The 16,347-nt window shown below is 37.4% G+C and overlaps 1 protein-coding gene across 1 annotated transcript in view; it reads right to left on the bottom strand.

The window, feature by feature from the left end:
* Positions 1-799: 799 nt before the first annotated feature.
* LOC137617021 (high mobility group nucleosome-binding domain-containing protein 5-like) overlaps positions 800-16,347 on the bottom strand; it is a 16,329-nt gene continuing 781 nt past the window's right edge. The window contains exons 2-6 of the mRNA XM_068346879.1: positions 13,007-13,322; positions 9,377-9,495; positions 7,492-7,608; positions 3,452-3,533; positions 800-1,359 (exon numbers count right to left, since the gene is read on the bottom strand). Coding sequence (XP_068202980.1) covers positions 1,003-1,359; positions 3,452-3,533; positions 7,492-7,608; positions 9,377-9,495; positions 13,007-13,243 — 912 coding nt within the window. The 5' untranslated portion in view covers positions 13,244-13,322 and the 3' untranslated portion in view covers positions 800-1,002. The remainder of the gene's footprint in view (positions 1,360-3,451; positions 3,534-7,491; positions 7,609-9,376; positions 9,496-13,006; positions 13,323-16,347) is intronic.

The raw sequence follows: 16,347 nt of genomic DNA, 5'->3' as shown, positions 1-16,347 counted from the left end.
CTCAATCGTTTTACAGCTTTGTGTTCGATTACCTAGATTCAGTTAATTCTCGAGCAAGATCCTTTTTACTTATGGGGTAATTCCATGGTTTTCTCTGGTATATTGTAAGTGATGGATGTGCTAAAGCATTTTAGCAAAAGGTACCAACCGAGATAATTTCCTGCAGCTATAATTTAACCCACAAAAGTAGCAGTTTTTCTTTGAAATTGGAATGAGAGGTTTAAGAAAACGTGGAGACCATAAACTGTGGCCTTGTACAAAAATAAATGTTTTGTTTACATAAAAACCAAAATCACTAATGTTGCTAACAAAATAATAAAATGAACTATGTATACATAACATTTTACCTCTGTAATCATATTTCCACTCCTAATTTTCATATCAGCAAAAAAGCTCCACACAAAAATATATAAAAACTATTAATTCCAGACAATAGCAGTAATGATCAGTCATTTTTTTGCAGCTATTTGTGGTTGGACCAAATATTTTTATAATTTTTAATTCTAACCCAAAACAACCATTAAATTGCGATGTTACACAGACAAAAATGATTGATAAAAGATTAGTCTCAATGTAAGTTTATACCACACACTATGTAAGTACAGGTACTAAAAAAAAAAAAAAAAACGGATAAGCAATTACGTCACATCTGGAATGAAAACATCTAATGCTCGGATGTCCAGTCAACGGCTTCTACATGTTATCCATTCTATGAATACACCAACAAAATATGTACAGTAACAACATTTGTTGCAACCTCCTTTTTTACTGCTCTTAATTCTAAAATAAATGAATGAAATACAACTTTAGTTTCTCTTTAATAGGCATAAAATAAAATAAAAAACACATACTTAGAACCTTGAGTTTTTTTAATTTCATTAGACTCAATTGATCACGTGCATACTAAACATTCTCACAGTTCATGTACAATCAAAATCTTACACCATACAATACTTTAAAATACGTAAGAAAGCATAAGCGATATCAAAGTCTAAAAAATTCTTAACTATTATATTCATCGTCATTGGCATCGTCTTCATTTGGTTCCCCACCCTCTTCGTAATCCTGCTCCCCATCGCCAGCCTCTTCGTACTCTTGGTCCCCGCCTTCCTCGTACTCCTGATCGCCGCCCTCCTCGTACTCCTGGTCCGCGGCCTCGTAATCTTCGTTTTCCTCCTGGCCTTCTTCCCCGTAATCCCCAGCTTCTTCGGCCTCTTCCCCCTCCGCTTCCTCGGCTGCCTCCTCGTCTTCGGCCTCTTCGTCTGCAGCCTCTTCTCTCTCCCCTCTTGGCGCTTCGCCGTCTCCCTTGGTGGTTTCTTCGTCTGCTTTTTCCTCCTCTGCTTCTTTGTCGTTCTCAATCTGAAAAGGAAAATAATGACTTGGTAATAATACAGAAATGCAGGAGCTATCCTTGATGATCATTACTTGCTGAGCTATAACTCTAGTTGGAAAGGCAGGATGCTATAAGCCCAGGGGCCCTAACAGGGAAAATAGCCCAGTGAGGCAAGGAAATAAGGAAAAATAAATTATTTACCATCAATCAAACTACAGTATCAACTTTTTCAAAGCACTGACAGAGCTTGTTGACAGTTAACATACACATCAAGTGCTCTTTAGATATATAACGTATTTGTAAAATACTAAGCTTTTACAGTTGAATACTCAATACTACATTTATATTATTATGATAGAACTACTGTATAGTCAATTCTTTTTAGTGAAGCAGATTTGCACCAACTTTCAAGGGTTTTTAGCTCAGAAATGTTTCCTGATCGCTGATCGGTTAGACAAGATCATTCTAACTAATCAGATAGCAGGAAACTTTTCCAAGCTAAAGGGGCACCGCTGCGAGTTGGTGCAAATCCGCCTTATTAAAAAGAATTGAGTATAGTTTGACACATAATAGATTGTACATAACTGAGTAGATAGTCCTCCATTACAATAATGATTTATATTAATGTGGATGGATAGAGTGAAGAAAGCTCTGGGTGATAAGAGGATAGATGTGAGAGAGGCAAGAGAGCGTGCTAGGAATAGAAATGGATGGCGAGCGATTGTGACGTAGTTCCAGTAGGCCCTGCTGCTTCCTCCGGTGCCTTAGATGACCGCGGAGGTAGCAGCAGTAGGGGATTCAGCATTATGAAGCTTCATCTGTGGTGGATAACGGGGGAGTGTGGGCTGTGGCACCCTAGCAGTACCAGCTGAACTCGGTTGAGTCCCTTGTCAGGCTGGGAGGAACGTAGAAAGGAGAGGTCCCATTTTATTTTTCTATTTTTTTTCATTTGTTGATATCGGCTACCCCCCAAAATTGGGGGAAGTGCCTTGATATATGTATGTATGTATGAATTATCTGCACCTCCATTTTAAATGATGTCCATCACTGTCTAAACTTGTATTACAGTTCGCTATTCATTCACTATTTATGTCAATAATGTGGGCATGTGAGGGGCTAAGTCAAGATTTCAGGTAAAACTAAACCCACTTCAGAGTCCAAAGTTAAAGTCTACGAGTATTTAACAGTTCCTTATCTGTTTTCCAATTCATATAAGAGGGATGCTTGCCCTATATTGCATTAATAAAAGTTTTTTATAATTTCTTACTGTTTCCTTAAATATTTTTTAAACTTTTCCTGATATTACCTTAAAGATGAAAAATTTGAGATGCTGAACTTTGAGAAAGAAATGATGAAAGAAAACTGATGATGAAATTCAATAAATAAATGCTGTTACTGAACTCGGATGATTAAAATTGAAACTGTGGATGTTCATCTTAAGAGTCGTTCAATAAAAAGCTGTTCTTCACACTCATTAGAGTTACCTGTTATTGTTTTTAAAATATTTTATTTTATTTATTCATTATTTCTCATATCGTTTATTACCTTACTTCCTTTCCTCACTCGGCTATTTTTCCCTGTTGGAGCCCCTGGGCTTATAGCTTCTTGCTTTTCCAACTAGGGTTGTAGCTTAGCTATTATTATTAATAATAATAATAATAATAATAATAATAATAATAATAATAATAATAATAATAATAATAATAATAATACACCAACACTATAGTCCATTTCTTTTTTCGAGGCAGATTTGCACCGACTCGCGGTGCCCTTTTAGCTCGGAAAAGTTTCCTGATCGCTGATTGGTTAGAATTACCTCGTCCAACCAATCAGCGACCATGAAACTTTTCTGAGCTAAAAGGGCACCGCTGTGAGTCAGTGCAAATCTGCATCGCTAAAAGAAATTGACTATAGGTGATGATGAAATAACTAGGCAAATTCTTCTTGAAATTAAATGCTATCACGAAACATGAGCCCATGTCTATCTACAGTCAATGAAACAATAGATTTTTTAAAAAATTCTTCTGTGATTTTGATGAAGTTAAATGCTATAATGAAACATGATCCCATGTCTGTCTACAGCTAATGAAACAAAATAGATTTTATCAGAAATCTAACCTTTGGTTTCTTAGTTGGCGATGTTCCCTCCTCTTCCTCTTCTTCCTCCTCACCTACAGAGGTTCTCTTCTCTGAATCAAATCTGTTATAAGAAATATGAAAAGAAAATTATTAGTAATTATCTACCACTTTTTGACAGACAGTAAATAAATTAAACCAAGTACTGGTTAACCCTTTTAGCCTCAATGGACGTACTGGTACGTTTCACATAACTCATCCCTTTACCCCCATAGACGTACAGATACGTCTTTACAAAATACTGCTATTTTCATTTTTTTTCGCATATTTTTGATAACTTTTTGTGAAACTTTAAACATTTTCCAAAAGAATGAGACAAACCTGACCTCTCTATGACAAAAATTAAGGCTGTTAGAGCAATTTAAAAAATATATATATTACAAAATGTGCTTGAAAAAAAGAAACGCCTGGGGGTTAAGGGTTGGAAAGCTCCAAATAGCCTAGGGGTAAAAGGATTAAACAATTCAAACAAATTAAACTGATATTTACCGACAGGAAATATCTATACATCATCTGAAGGGTAAATATGACTGAAATCCCAAAACACCTTTTTCTTTTTTTTCCATTTTTCAGTAATATTGTAGTACAACACATTTTGATTGTTATATATACTTATGCCTCTCACATGAGCAGACAATCCTATCTAATGTAAATGTATACTGTGAAATATTTTATGTAGATATTAAAGAAAAAAATTACTATTTTTCTACTTTTTCATTAACATGATACCCTCTTTGCAAGTACTCTTGATAAATTTGGAACAGTACTATATTCTCTGAAAATGTTTTAATTGTGTACCTGTGAAATTTTCTTACCATGTATGGAAGAAAATCCCCTTTGTCTACACATAAAATACGAGTGAGAATAGATGGTACAAATAAGTTTTTTTATCAATCCAAAACAGATTTTCTCTTACACATCCATCAATCAGACTAGTCTTCTCTGGCTTTCCCCCTGAACTAAAAGCAAGGTTCCATTTGAGCTTGGAACTTTTAATTTGTTCAGCAGCTGCTGAAACATAACTTTTCCAAAAGAGGAACAGTGAGGCTTTCAAACTCCTCAATAAGGCCTTCCCACTCTTCACAATGGTTATGTAAACCAAAGTACTCTGCTGTTCCCGACATAAGACACAAAAAGAATGCAGATCATGACTGCCTAGAAACCATTCTCTTGAAGAATCTGCACAGTGGTTGCTCACAAATCCAGAGGAAGAGATCTTAAAATGCACAAAACACCTAACAATCAGGGGGTAACAGAGTTTGTCAAACCAATGTGACAAAGACTAATAGACAAAGAACCTCTGGAAAGTTGAAACAGTTTGTCAAATCTATGCGACAAAGTCAGTTTTGTTTCTTGCCATTAACTTCTAGCGTGTCTTATTACTTTACCAGAGGCATAAGTCTATTGAAAGGACAGAAAAAGAAGAAATATGAACATCTACGGAGATTCCTAGAAATATTACACTAATCTTCAGATTCCGATAAAAATTGTCCTTCGAAGATTAACCTAAGGTAAAAACTGGCAATGGCTAAATGATATCTTCTTTTGCATGTATCTATGATAGTCAAAACACTCATGTAACTCTTTAGCCTTTGTACACCAGAAATTTTCTAATATAGTGTGTTACAAAAAGGTCAAGAAGAGGCATATTTCACAGCTATGAAACAGCTGCTTTCTCTCTATGTCCATATTTTGTCTTCCAGGCATGAACGCTGCTTTAGTCTCAATTGCACAGGCCTCTGTTCACAGAAAAACTTCCTCTGCTACTGAACACATAGGTTCATATCTTGTATCTTCTTGGTTACTGAACTAGACAACTATAAAGTTGTTACCCATAAACTCGAACCTTGCCGCTGTACCATGGTCTTCCACTGTCTTTGGTTAGAGTTCTAAATGGACTATTTTCCTTGTTGGAGCCCTTGGGCTTACAGCATCCTGCTTTTCCAACTACAATTGTAGTGATAATAATAATAATGCAGTCATCATCTGATACACAAGAAACAATACCCTCATCCTAGTAGTTCATGTGGTACTTATAGTCTGTCTCTGGCTAGGTTCCCACTGCCAGCTTCAGAAGAAGAGTTTGGCAACTGCGTATCAAGGCATCCATGAAAAGAACTTCTAAATCTTCTGGCCTAGTTCTTGTCACTAAAGGGGATCTAGTATTGCACCGAAGTTGCCACTCAGTGAGCATCTGGTAGAACCACAGATAGTAAACACTTCAAGAGTATCCACTATAGGGACTCCAACCTGAAGAAGCTATGGGAGGCTAAGGAGCTCACCTTTTCCACGAAAAACAGATGACCTAAAGATAATCTATTTGTGATGACTACAGGAAATAAAATTGATGGAAAATTAATATTCCAAACAATATATCATTCACCACTCTGTGAAAGGTACCCAGACGTTCAGAGATGGATATTGTACGTGACAAAGAAAAACAAGGCCAAGCCTCCTTCTAAAAAAAATCCAATTGTACTCAGAAAAGTTGCAAAGGATGGAACAAATCATCTAATGCTTCACCTTTGTAGGAAGGTAATCTCACCTGAAAGGAAGACTCAACAAACACCTCATCATTCTGATATGCATAACATATATAAAATGGGAAATAGGTAAATCACATGGATCCATTTCATTCCACAAGCAAGAAAAAAGACTTGCAATTAATTAGGGGATTAAAGTTGCTCATGAATCCCAGACACAATGGACACGGATAATGCTCTAGAGCAGTGGTTCCCAACCTTTTTTCTGTCATTTCCCCCCCTGCACCCAGTTCAACCATCCAGATTTCCCCCTTCATGCCCCGCCCAGCCCTCATGCACACTCGCCTGCCTCAAAAATGGGCATGTCACTCCAATTCTCCCCTTGAATAGCATGTCTTTGAGAACTGATATGATCATATCACAATTGAATGGCTAACAACAAATTGCCGCACGTACTATGAGGACATTTTCCGCTTATTTTAGTTAGTAGGTAGTGTGATTATTTCCCCCCCCCGGGAAGCTTCAAATTTCCCCCCAGGAGGAAATTTCCCCCAGGTTGGGAACCACTGCTCTAGAGACTGACCAAACATACATATGATCAGCACCCAAGACCTCCTCGATCCACGATAGGACCAGAGAGGGTGAGTATGATAAAGTTGCACCAGATCGACAAGCAGGGACATTTCCAAAACTCTACCATAACTGTAATTACGAAAAAAAAAAAATACAAAGGAGCCAGATCATAGGTGGTGGTTATCATCATCCGTTTCAAATGATGAGCTCAATTCCTAGACAGAATAATTGTGTGACATTCTATTTTCATATTGGTACTTGCTAAACCCCATCTGTAGTTTGTACTAAATATGAACGCAGTAACAGAATAGAATAACTGTGAAACTATGATGGAGTTCAATGACAATTTATCAAAAGGATAAGCAATGACACACCAAAAACCAATTGTAAAAAAAGTTTGCATGCAACCAATAAATACTATAAAAATAGGATATCTGGTCGGATGGGAGGAGATCCCAGATACTCCTAAGAAAGTAGTTCGAGGTAAGTACTCCGTGTTGGAACAAATAGGATATTCAAAATATTCGAAACCAAAAATTTTTTAAGAAATGGTCCCTTCTAGTATGTTGCACTTCTCATAACTAAAGAATAAATCACATGACAGTTATGACAATTCCAAATGATCCCAAACTCATGGACAGCAATAGTCCATTTCTTTTAGCGAGTCATATTTGCACCGACTCGCAGCGGGTGCCCTTATAGCTCGGAAAAATGTCCTGATCGCTGATTGGTTGGACAAGATAATTCTAACCAATCAGCGACCAGGAAACTTTTCCGAGCTAAAAGGGTACCGCTGCGAGTCGGTGCAAATATGACTCGCTAAAAGAAATGGACTATAGGAACTAATAGCTTTAAAAGTTTTCTAATTATCCACAGTAATTTTACTTGGGAGTTCTGAGATGAACAGTATAAAACGGACAAACACAAAACAAGCAACCACAATATCTTGGCCACGCAAATACTTACACTCGTTTTTTGTACGCGTATTCAACATTTGGTTCCAACCCAGCGAATTTCGAGTCTTTAATCTTTTCCATAATCTCTTTGGCTTCTTCTGGGCTTTTAAAATGAAGAGTGCACCCTCTGTTAAGGATTAAAAAAGAAAACGATGTACATTAAAACTGCAGCTTAACAATTAGCCTCAATGCTTACAGATAATCAATTATGATTAAAAAAAATATACTGTACTGTATATTCTTTCAAGGCTGGGAGGAACGTAGAGAGTAGAGGTCCCATTTTTGTTTTTGTTTCTTTGTTGATGTTGGCTACCCCCCAAAATTGGGGGAAGTGCCTTGGTATATGTATGTATGTATGTATATTCTTTCTACCATATATCTGAACATACTAATGAAAAGATGAAATTTAAAAGAATTATTAGGCGATATGTAAGCTTATAGCGTCATTACAAACTTCACAATTAATATTCAGACATGAAAAGGCAAAAGCAATACTGAATGAGCAACCCACAGAAAATGATAAATAGAATAACTAGGGTCCCAGAAGTTTCAGTAATTTAAAAGACAAAGCAAAGTTTTCCATGGTGGAGATGACATGCTCATTTTAACCCTTTTACCCCCAAAGGACATACTGGTACGTTTCACAAAACTCATCCCTTTACCCCCATGGACGTACCGGTACGTCCTTGCAAAAAAATGCTATTTTTTTTTTTCATATTTTTGATAATTTTTGAGAAAATTCAGGCATTTTCCAAGAGAATGAGACCAACTTGACCTCTCTATGATAAAAATTAAGGTTGTTAGAGCAATTTAAAAAAAATATACTGCAATATGTGCTGGGGAAAAAATAACCCCTTGGGGGATAAGGGTTGGAAATATCCCATGAGCCTGGGGGTAAAAGGGTTAAATGTAGAATTATATTTTTCTATATGTTGTATATAGATAAAGAAAGTAATAGCAAATCACGTTACGTAGCTTTCCTTTTTAACCCATTGAGTGTCATCGGACGTATTCTACGTACAGATAATTCTACTCCTATCAGCACCAATGGATATATTTTACGTTCAGATTGCAGTATTACAATTTTTCATCTCTTATTATTTACGAGTATGAAAATATTACAAAATATATAAAATTACATAGCAATAAAGGTAATTCATTCAGCTATATAATAAAAAAGGCTTTGAAGCCTCTAATAGTTATTGTGTTAAAATGTCCCCAAAAATGGCCTGGCACTTGAGTGTAAAAATGTCTGGTAAGGGAATAACACTCAATGGGTTAATGACACATTCATCTATTCATAATGTGATCATGAAATGTTTATGTTTTGATTTCATAGTATACAGAGGTCCCAAACTTACAACCATTCAGAAATACAAACAGAAATCCAACTCAAAATAAGAAAGATAAGATAGAGAGATGTAATAAAACAATATTATATCATTTAATACAGTGAGGAAAATGAAATATGTAATAACCTGAAATCTATTTCATAAGAAACCTGACTATTTTTTGACTTTTGCTGGAAATCATAGGCATGAGATTCAGGTTAGGCCTGTACTAGGCCAAAATTCGATTTAAAAACAGCTTCTTGGAATCAAAACCCTTTCAACCCCAAAGGACATACCGGTACGTTCTTGCAAAACACTGTTATTTACATGTTTTTGCATATCTTTTATAATTTTATGAGAAACTTCAGGCATTTTCCAAAAGAATGAGACCAACCTGACCTCTCTATGACAAAATTTAAGCCCGTTAGAGCAATTTGAAAAAAATATATAGCAAAATGTGCTCGAAATTTAACCTTACCTTGGGGGTAAAAGGGTTAAGTTTGTAAGCTGAGGATCTGTATTCAAAACACAAGAGAATATGTAGAAATAAACCATCAACTATACCTGCCAAATCCAACCGACGAAGCATCTTTCCCAAAGGCCATAATTTCATTGGCTGTAGATTTGCTAATTGGCTTTTCAAAAATCAGGTACATGGCTTTCTCGTCTAAGTGTTTTGTACTCTGAAATGAAAAAATGTACATTAAAATCATAAACATCACAAATTTTAAGTAATTTTTATTTTTCCTAAGTACTCGGTGTTGGAACAAATCACAAATTTTAAGTAATTTGTATTTTTCCTAACAGTACTTACCTCAAACTACTTTCGGGTAATGGCCCACCCATCCTTCCCCGAGTGCCTTGCTGGACCTCATAGAAACCTAAGCTATCAAGAACTTACGGGGGATTGAGACCTGAGCAAGCATGCTCTCTGACCCGGGGTCGCCTCAGGGCGCGTATCACACCACCTGAGGTTGCCCCTCATAGAAAACGGGAGTAGGGTAAACTACACAAAACTCTGGTCGGTTGGGAGGAGATCCCAGATACTCCTAAGAAAGTACAGTAGTTCGAGGTAAGTACTCAGTGTTGGAACGATCTTATTTTTTGTCTCTGCATTTCCATTGTATATTATCTTAGTTTTACTCATATTCCCTTTCAGTCCTACATTTCTCCTTTCTCTAATCAAATCTTTTATCTTCTTTTGCAAATTCCTCCCATAATTCACTACACAGGACTATGTCATCTACAAATCCCAAGTTGTTAAGGTATTCCCCATTAATATTAATTCCACATACCGTAAGTCATTCAATCTACAGTGATACCTCGGTAGTCGAACGACTCTATACTCGAACAATTCGGAGTTCGACCAAAATTTTCGAGAAATTTTTGCTGCGGTGCTCGACCAAAAATTCGGTACTCGACCAGCCGAACACGTGACGACCGCATGGGCTTTGTGATGATCGCGCCATCTCGGCCACTCTCGCTTGTTCGGGAAGCATCAGTTCTCTCGAGAGCGTCACTCAGACAACGCGCGATCAGCATTCGTTGTGATTTAGTGATTTTCAGTGCTTTTAATTGCTTTTTTAGCTTTCATAATGAGTCCCAAGAAAGTAATGAGTGTTAAGGGGAAGGAGAAGAGGAAAACAGTGCGAACAACGATCGAGTTGAAGAAGGAAATTATAGCGAAATATGAGAATGGTGTACGAGTGTCCGATTTAGCGGTAGAATACGGAATGGCGAAGTCGACCATTTCTACGTTTTTAAAGCATAAAGAAATGATTAAGAAGGCGAATGTTGCAACGGGAGTTACGGCGGTAACTAAGCAAAGGCCACAAGTGATTGAGGAGATGGAAAAGTTGCTTTTAATATTTATTAAAGAAAAACAGTTGGCCGGGGAAAGTGTTAGTGAAGCGTTCATTTGTGAAAAAGCGTTGCATATCTATGAAGAATTAGTGAAGAAAAGTCCGAGTACCAGTGAAAGTGATTCATTTACATTTAAAGCGAGCAGGGGTTGGTTTGAAAAGTTTCGTAATAGAACAGGTATTCATCGTGTTACTAGGCATGGGGAGGCAGCTAGTTCGGATCAAATTGCAGCCGATAAATACGTGGGGGAATTCGATCGGTACATAAATGAACAAAATTTGATCGCACAACAAGTCTTTAATTGTGATGAGACTGGGTTATTTTGGAAGAAAATGCCAGCCAATACGTACATTACCAAGGACGAGACGAAGATGCCAGGTCACAAGCCAATGAAAGATAGGCTAACATTGTTGCTGTGTGCAAATGCAAGTGGCGATTGCAAGATCAAACCCTTGTTAGTGTACCACTCGGACAACCCCCGGGTGTTCAAACGAAATAATATTTGTAAAAGTGCACTACCAGTTATGTGGCGCTCGAACACTAAATCTTGGGTCACAAGACAATTCTTTACTGAGTGGATAAACGAAGTGTTTGCCCCCCAGGTTAAGGCTTACCTCATTGAAAAGAGCTTGCCAATGAAATGTCTTCTGGTTATGGACAATGCTCCTGCACATCCTCCAGGTCTCGAGGATGACTTGAAAGAAGAATACAGCTTTATCAAAATCAAATTCTTGCCCCCCAATACTACTCCCATACTCCAGCCCATGGACCAACAGGTCATTTCAAACTTCAAAAAACTCTATACCAAGGCCCTTTTCAGAAAGTGTTTTGAAGTGACCAGTGACACGAAGTTGACCCTAAAGGAATTCTGGAAGGAACACTTCAGCATCCTCAACTCTGTTAACATGATTGACCAAGCTTGGCGAGGTGTGACCTATAGGACATTGAACTCTGCCTGGCGTAAGCTGTGGCCATCATGTGTCACAGAGAGGGAGTTTGAAGGTTTCCAACCAGAGGCGGGTCCAAGCACTGCTACCCCTGTAATTTCTGATGACACTGATGTCGTTGAGGAAATTGTTGTCATGGGCAGGAGTTTGGGGCTTGAGGTCGACAAGGATGATATTGATGAGCTTGTAGAAAGCCATTCTACCGAGTTGACTGTGGAGGAATTGTTGCACCTGCAACAACAACAGCAGCAGGATCTGATTGTGGAGCAGGAATCTTCAGAAGAGGATGAGGTAAGGGAGGATGTTCCAAGTTCTCTCATCAATGAAATTTGTTCCAAGTGGGCAGATGTGCAGGCTTTTGCTGAAAAATACCACCCAGAAATTGCAGTAGCAAACCGGGCAGTGCATATGTTTAATGATAGTGTCATGTATCATTTTCGAAGAATACTGCAGAGGAGGAAGAAACAATTAACAATAGACCAGTTTTTCACAAAAGAAAAGAAAGCTGCTACATCAAAGCCTGTTTCTCCTCCAAAGAAGAGACAAAGAAGAGAAGAAACCCCTGAAATAGATCTGCCCACCCTTTCATTGGAGAGAGAAACAACTCCTGAAGGAGAACTACCCCGCCACATCATGGAAGGGGACTCTCCTTCCAAGCAGTAACCTCCCCCTTCCATCCTCTCCACATCCATCCCTGTATGCCATCGAACCGCTGCTCAAAGGTATGTTCACTACAGTACAGAAAATGGTTTAAAATTGTTTTATTTTAGTACAGTAAATGGTTTAAAATTGTTTTATAGGATTTTCTGACCAATTTCATACACATTTAGATAATTATTGTTGTTTAGGTACACGTTTTATTAATATTTTGGGCCTGTTCGAGTGCTTGGGAACGGAATAGAATATATACCATTATTTCTTATGGGGAAAAAAAATTCGGTACTCGAACAAATCGGAGGTCGAACACGGATCTCGAACGGATTATGGTCGAGTACCGAGGTATCACTGTATTATAAAAATATCTACCCTATATAATAAAGAGTGTCAAAAGGCACTAGAAGAGTTGCAAGACCCAGGCCTACATGGCTCAGAACTATGAAGCGTGAAGTACGAGATGATGAATGGAGAAGTATTGAATTAAAAGCTCAAGATAGAGACAGCTGGTGAAATCTAACCGAGGCCCTTAGCATCAATAGGATGATGATGATAATATTTAGCTGCCATTTTTGACAGGTCATGTACACTAGTACAGTACTGTACAGTAATACAATACAGTACTCCACAGTGAATGTTTTTGTTTGTTTCTAGAAACGATAAATCAAATCTCGAGAATAACCAAAACAGCAGATGGATATTGAAGCGATTCCAAGATTAAAAAACTCACCATACTCATTCCACCGCCCCTTCTACCGCGGTAGCCGCCCCGGAAGCCACCTCTGGACCCACGAAAACTCCCTCTGCCTCCGCGGAATGGGCTTCTGTTGTTGTGGATGCTGCTGGAGCTGAGCCTCTTCTCTGACGTCCCCTCGTTCGTCTCTTTTTTCTCTTTTATCCCGCCGTTGGCCAAGTCTGAGGCCTCTGTGTTCTTGGCGGGCGCTGTTTCCTCTGCTACCTCGGACATGGTTGTATATTTTTTGTGGTTTTTATTTTTCGGGCCTAAATTTTCTTCTTCACTTGCAATTCAGGTTTCTTTTTAGCATCTGGAAAACGAAACATTTGGTAAATAGTAGCAAGTGTTTTAACCCTTTTACTCCCAAAGGACATACTGGTACGTTTCACAAAACTCATCCCTTTACCCCCATGGACGTACCGGTACGTCCTTGCAAAAAAATGCTATAAAAATTTTTTTTTCATATTTTTGATAATTTTTTGAGAAAATTCAGGCATTTTCTAAGAGAATGAGACCAACCTGACCTCTCCATGACAAAAATTAAGGCTGTTAGAGCAATTTAAGAAAAAATATACTGCAAAATGTGCTGGGGAAAAAATAACCCCTTGGGGGTTAAGGGTTGGAAATTTCCAAAGAGCCTGAGGGTAAAAGGGTTAAAGAATTAGTTCTCTGTCTCCATATAAAAATATGTAAATAACCTTTTTAAAACATAAAACACACTTGGGTATGATGGCTTAAAAGTAGTTGTTTTTTTAAGCCAATTGTTCAATTACAGAGAAAAATTTACATATAAAACTAAAAAAATTGACAATTTAACTATAGGCAAAGCTGAATTATTGTTTTATATACTTCACAAATCAGTGTAAAAGCCCTCCTTTTTCTATTAATTATCTGTAACTTATCATTCTCTTCATATGCAAAAAAAAAAAAAAAAAATCAATTTATTTATGGTTGGCATATTAAGACAATTCTTTCCCGTGTATCAAACTTTTCACAGAAGTCCACACTTATATATCAAACTAAATATAAAAGCAAACACACAGACAAAATAAAGAAAAAATATATGCAGTACACTGATGTGTCCTTCAGCCATACTTCCCACTGTCAAGGTATGAATTACAGTATTCGAAACTATAAAGAAGATAGGGCAGAAATTTTTTTTCTAGGACCTGGAATACAAGGTTAGGTTAGACTTGTTTAAATGACTTTTAAGTTAGAATGCATCTCTATGTTTGGCATATAAAAATCTGAGCTCTGTTCATACACAACACTTTGTACATATTTTTATCAATACAACCTAGTTCTTGCTAATTGATTTTCTTCTATGTAACTTTTCCTGGAAAAGGATTATCTTCTCATAAAAAAAATAATTACCTCTGCCAACGAAGTTGGGAGGAGGTATTATTTTACCCCGTTTGTGTGTGTGTCTGTGTTTGTGGACAGCTTCCAGCCCACAATTTTAATCGTAGAGTAATGAAACTTGCAGGGATTAATTGTTTTGTAAAAAGCTGGGAATGATTAAATTTTGGAAGGTCAAGGATACGGTCAAGCAAAATATCCAATTCACGTAATCAGCCATAAGTTTGGACATCGTTGTCACAAACTTCAAACTTGGTTCATATTAGAGTGTATGAAAATCCACACCAATTGATACATGTTAAGGTTGAGCAAAAGGTCGAGAAATAAGCTGCCACGGAGGTCTGCCCTCTACTGAATGCCGTTCTAATTTACATATACAAAAAAGAAAAAAAAGTTTTGTCACCTAAAGACTAATACTTCTGCTCCTAAATTCAAAATTCTTCTTTGATTGTATTTCTGTTTTAGCTGGGGTAACGACGCAGCAACCCAAGTCAAATTACGTGTGAATACTGTGGTGAATACACAGTAGTAGGTTAGGACAGTCATAAAAGTTCAACCTTGTAGCAAATGTTTTCATGTTGAACAGGCTGACATAAGTCTTTTTAAAGTTTATATATGAAAGATCTGTTATAATGTTGTTAATGTTTTTAAAACATTTTATTTTAATTCTTCATTACTTACTATATCATTTATTTATTTCCTTTCCTCGCTGGGCTATTTTTCCTGGTTGGAGCCCTTGGGCTTATAGGATCTTGCTTCTGCAACTAAGATTGTAGCTTGGCTAGTAATAATAATAATTTGTCAACTTGATTTTCTTTATGGGGAAAAGGTTGTTTATCTTTGTCTGAAATATATCATAAAACTAGTTTTGCTATCTACAAAATATGATTTAGTATTACCCTGCCAGTAGTAAAGCCAGTTGGGAAACAAACACAGGATTAAGGCTTAGTTTTAAGGTGAGCTAATAATACAGCAGTCTATGGGGGGCGGGGCCGGACGTAGCCCACATTCCCCGGTGCGTAAGTAGGTAAGGATACGTCTCCTTGGTTAGGTTAGATGGTGTTCTTGTTTGGTTTCCTTTTAAAATGCGGTTTTTCAGTCACCTTTGGTTATTTTAAAATTTCTAAAATTTAAAAAAATATTGATTTCTTTCTATCATTTTCATCATTACAGTTCGAAGTACCTATATATACACCAGAGATATTTCATTTCCTTCATTAGGAATATTATGTCATAGTAAATATTTCCCAACATTTTAAATACTGACGCGGTCCGGCAAATCTAGTACAAAGGATTTGGAATATCATGTGTTACAATATTTACAGAGCCTTTGTATATTAGCGGCCAGTTCCTCTAATGTGCATAGAAAATGGAAGTTTTCTTCCCATTTTCTGGTCGTTCGTAAGATGAATTTCTGCAAAATCTCTACACAAGAACAACACCTAACTTAAACTTCCCCACATAATCTAACCTACAAGTCGTTTTCTTACTTACTTACCTAACGAGGGAACTAACAACCACCCCTTACACTGCCGTATTCTTAGCCAGCCGTCATCCAAATAGGTGGCCGCTATCATACATACACCCTATATTTCTAATCTATTTCCTTAAAATTCAAGCAAAACAGTGAGTTCGGACGTCATCAGCATAGAAAACGGCACTGAACCTCTCAGCTTATGTGGTATGATTGGTACAGATAACGATTTGCTAAAAATCGTTAGGAAATATTCCGTCAATCAAAACCTATCAGTTCCCTGTACCAATTAATGTAATATTTTGGTCGAGTCCCGCCCAGCCAATACCGCTTGCCAGTACATAGGAGCTTGAGGTTTTTCTAGTTTCGCGAGCGAAGTGAGCGCACGGCACAGCAAAAACCATTAAGTACTCGGGGTGTATGTATGATAGCGGCCACCTGTATGTATGATGATGGCTGACTAAGAATACGACAGTGTAAGGGCAATCACAGAGGGGTGTTA

The sequence above is a fragment of the Palaemon carinicauda genome, chromosome 23 (assembly GCF_036898095.1).
Source record: "Palaemon carinicauda isolate YSFRI2023 chromosome 23, ASM3689809v2, whole genome shotgun sequence".
Lineage (NCBI taxonomy): Eukaryota > Metazoa > Arthropoda > Malacostraca > Decapoda > Palaemonidae > Palaemon > Palaemon carinicauda.
The sequence above is the reverse complement of the archived record's forward strand: the minus strand, read 5'-3'. Positions and strand labels throughout refer to the sequence as shown.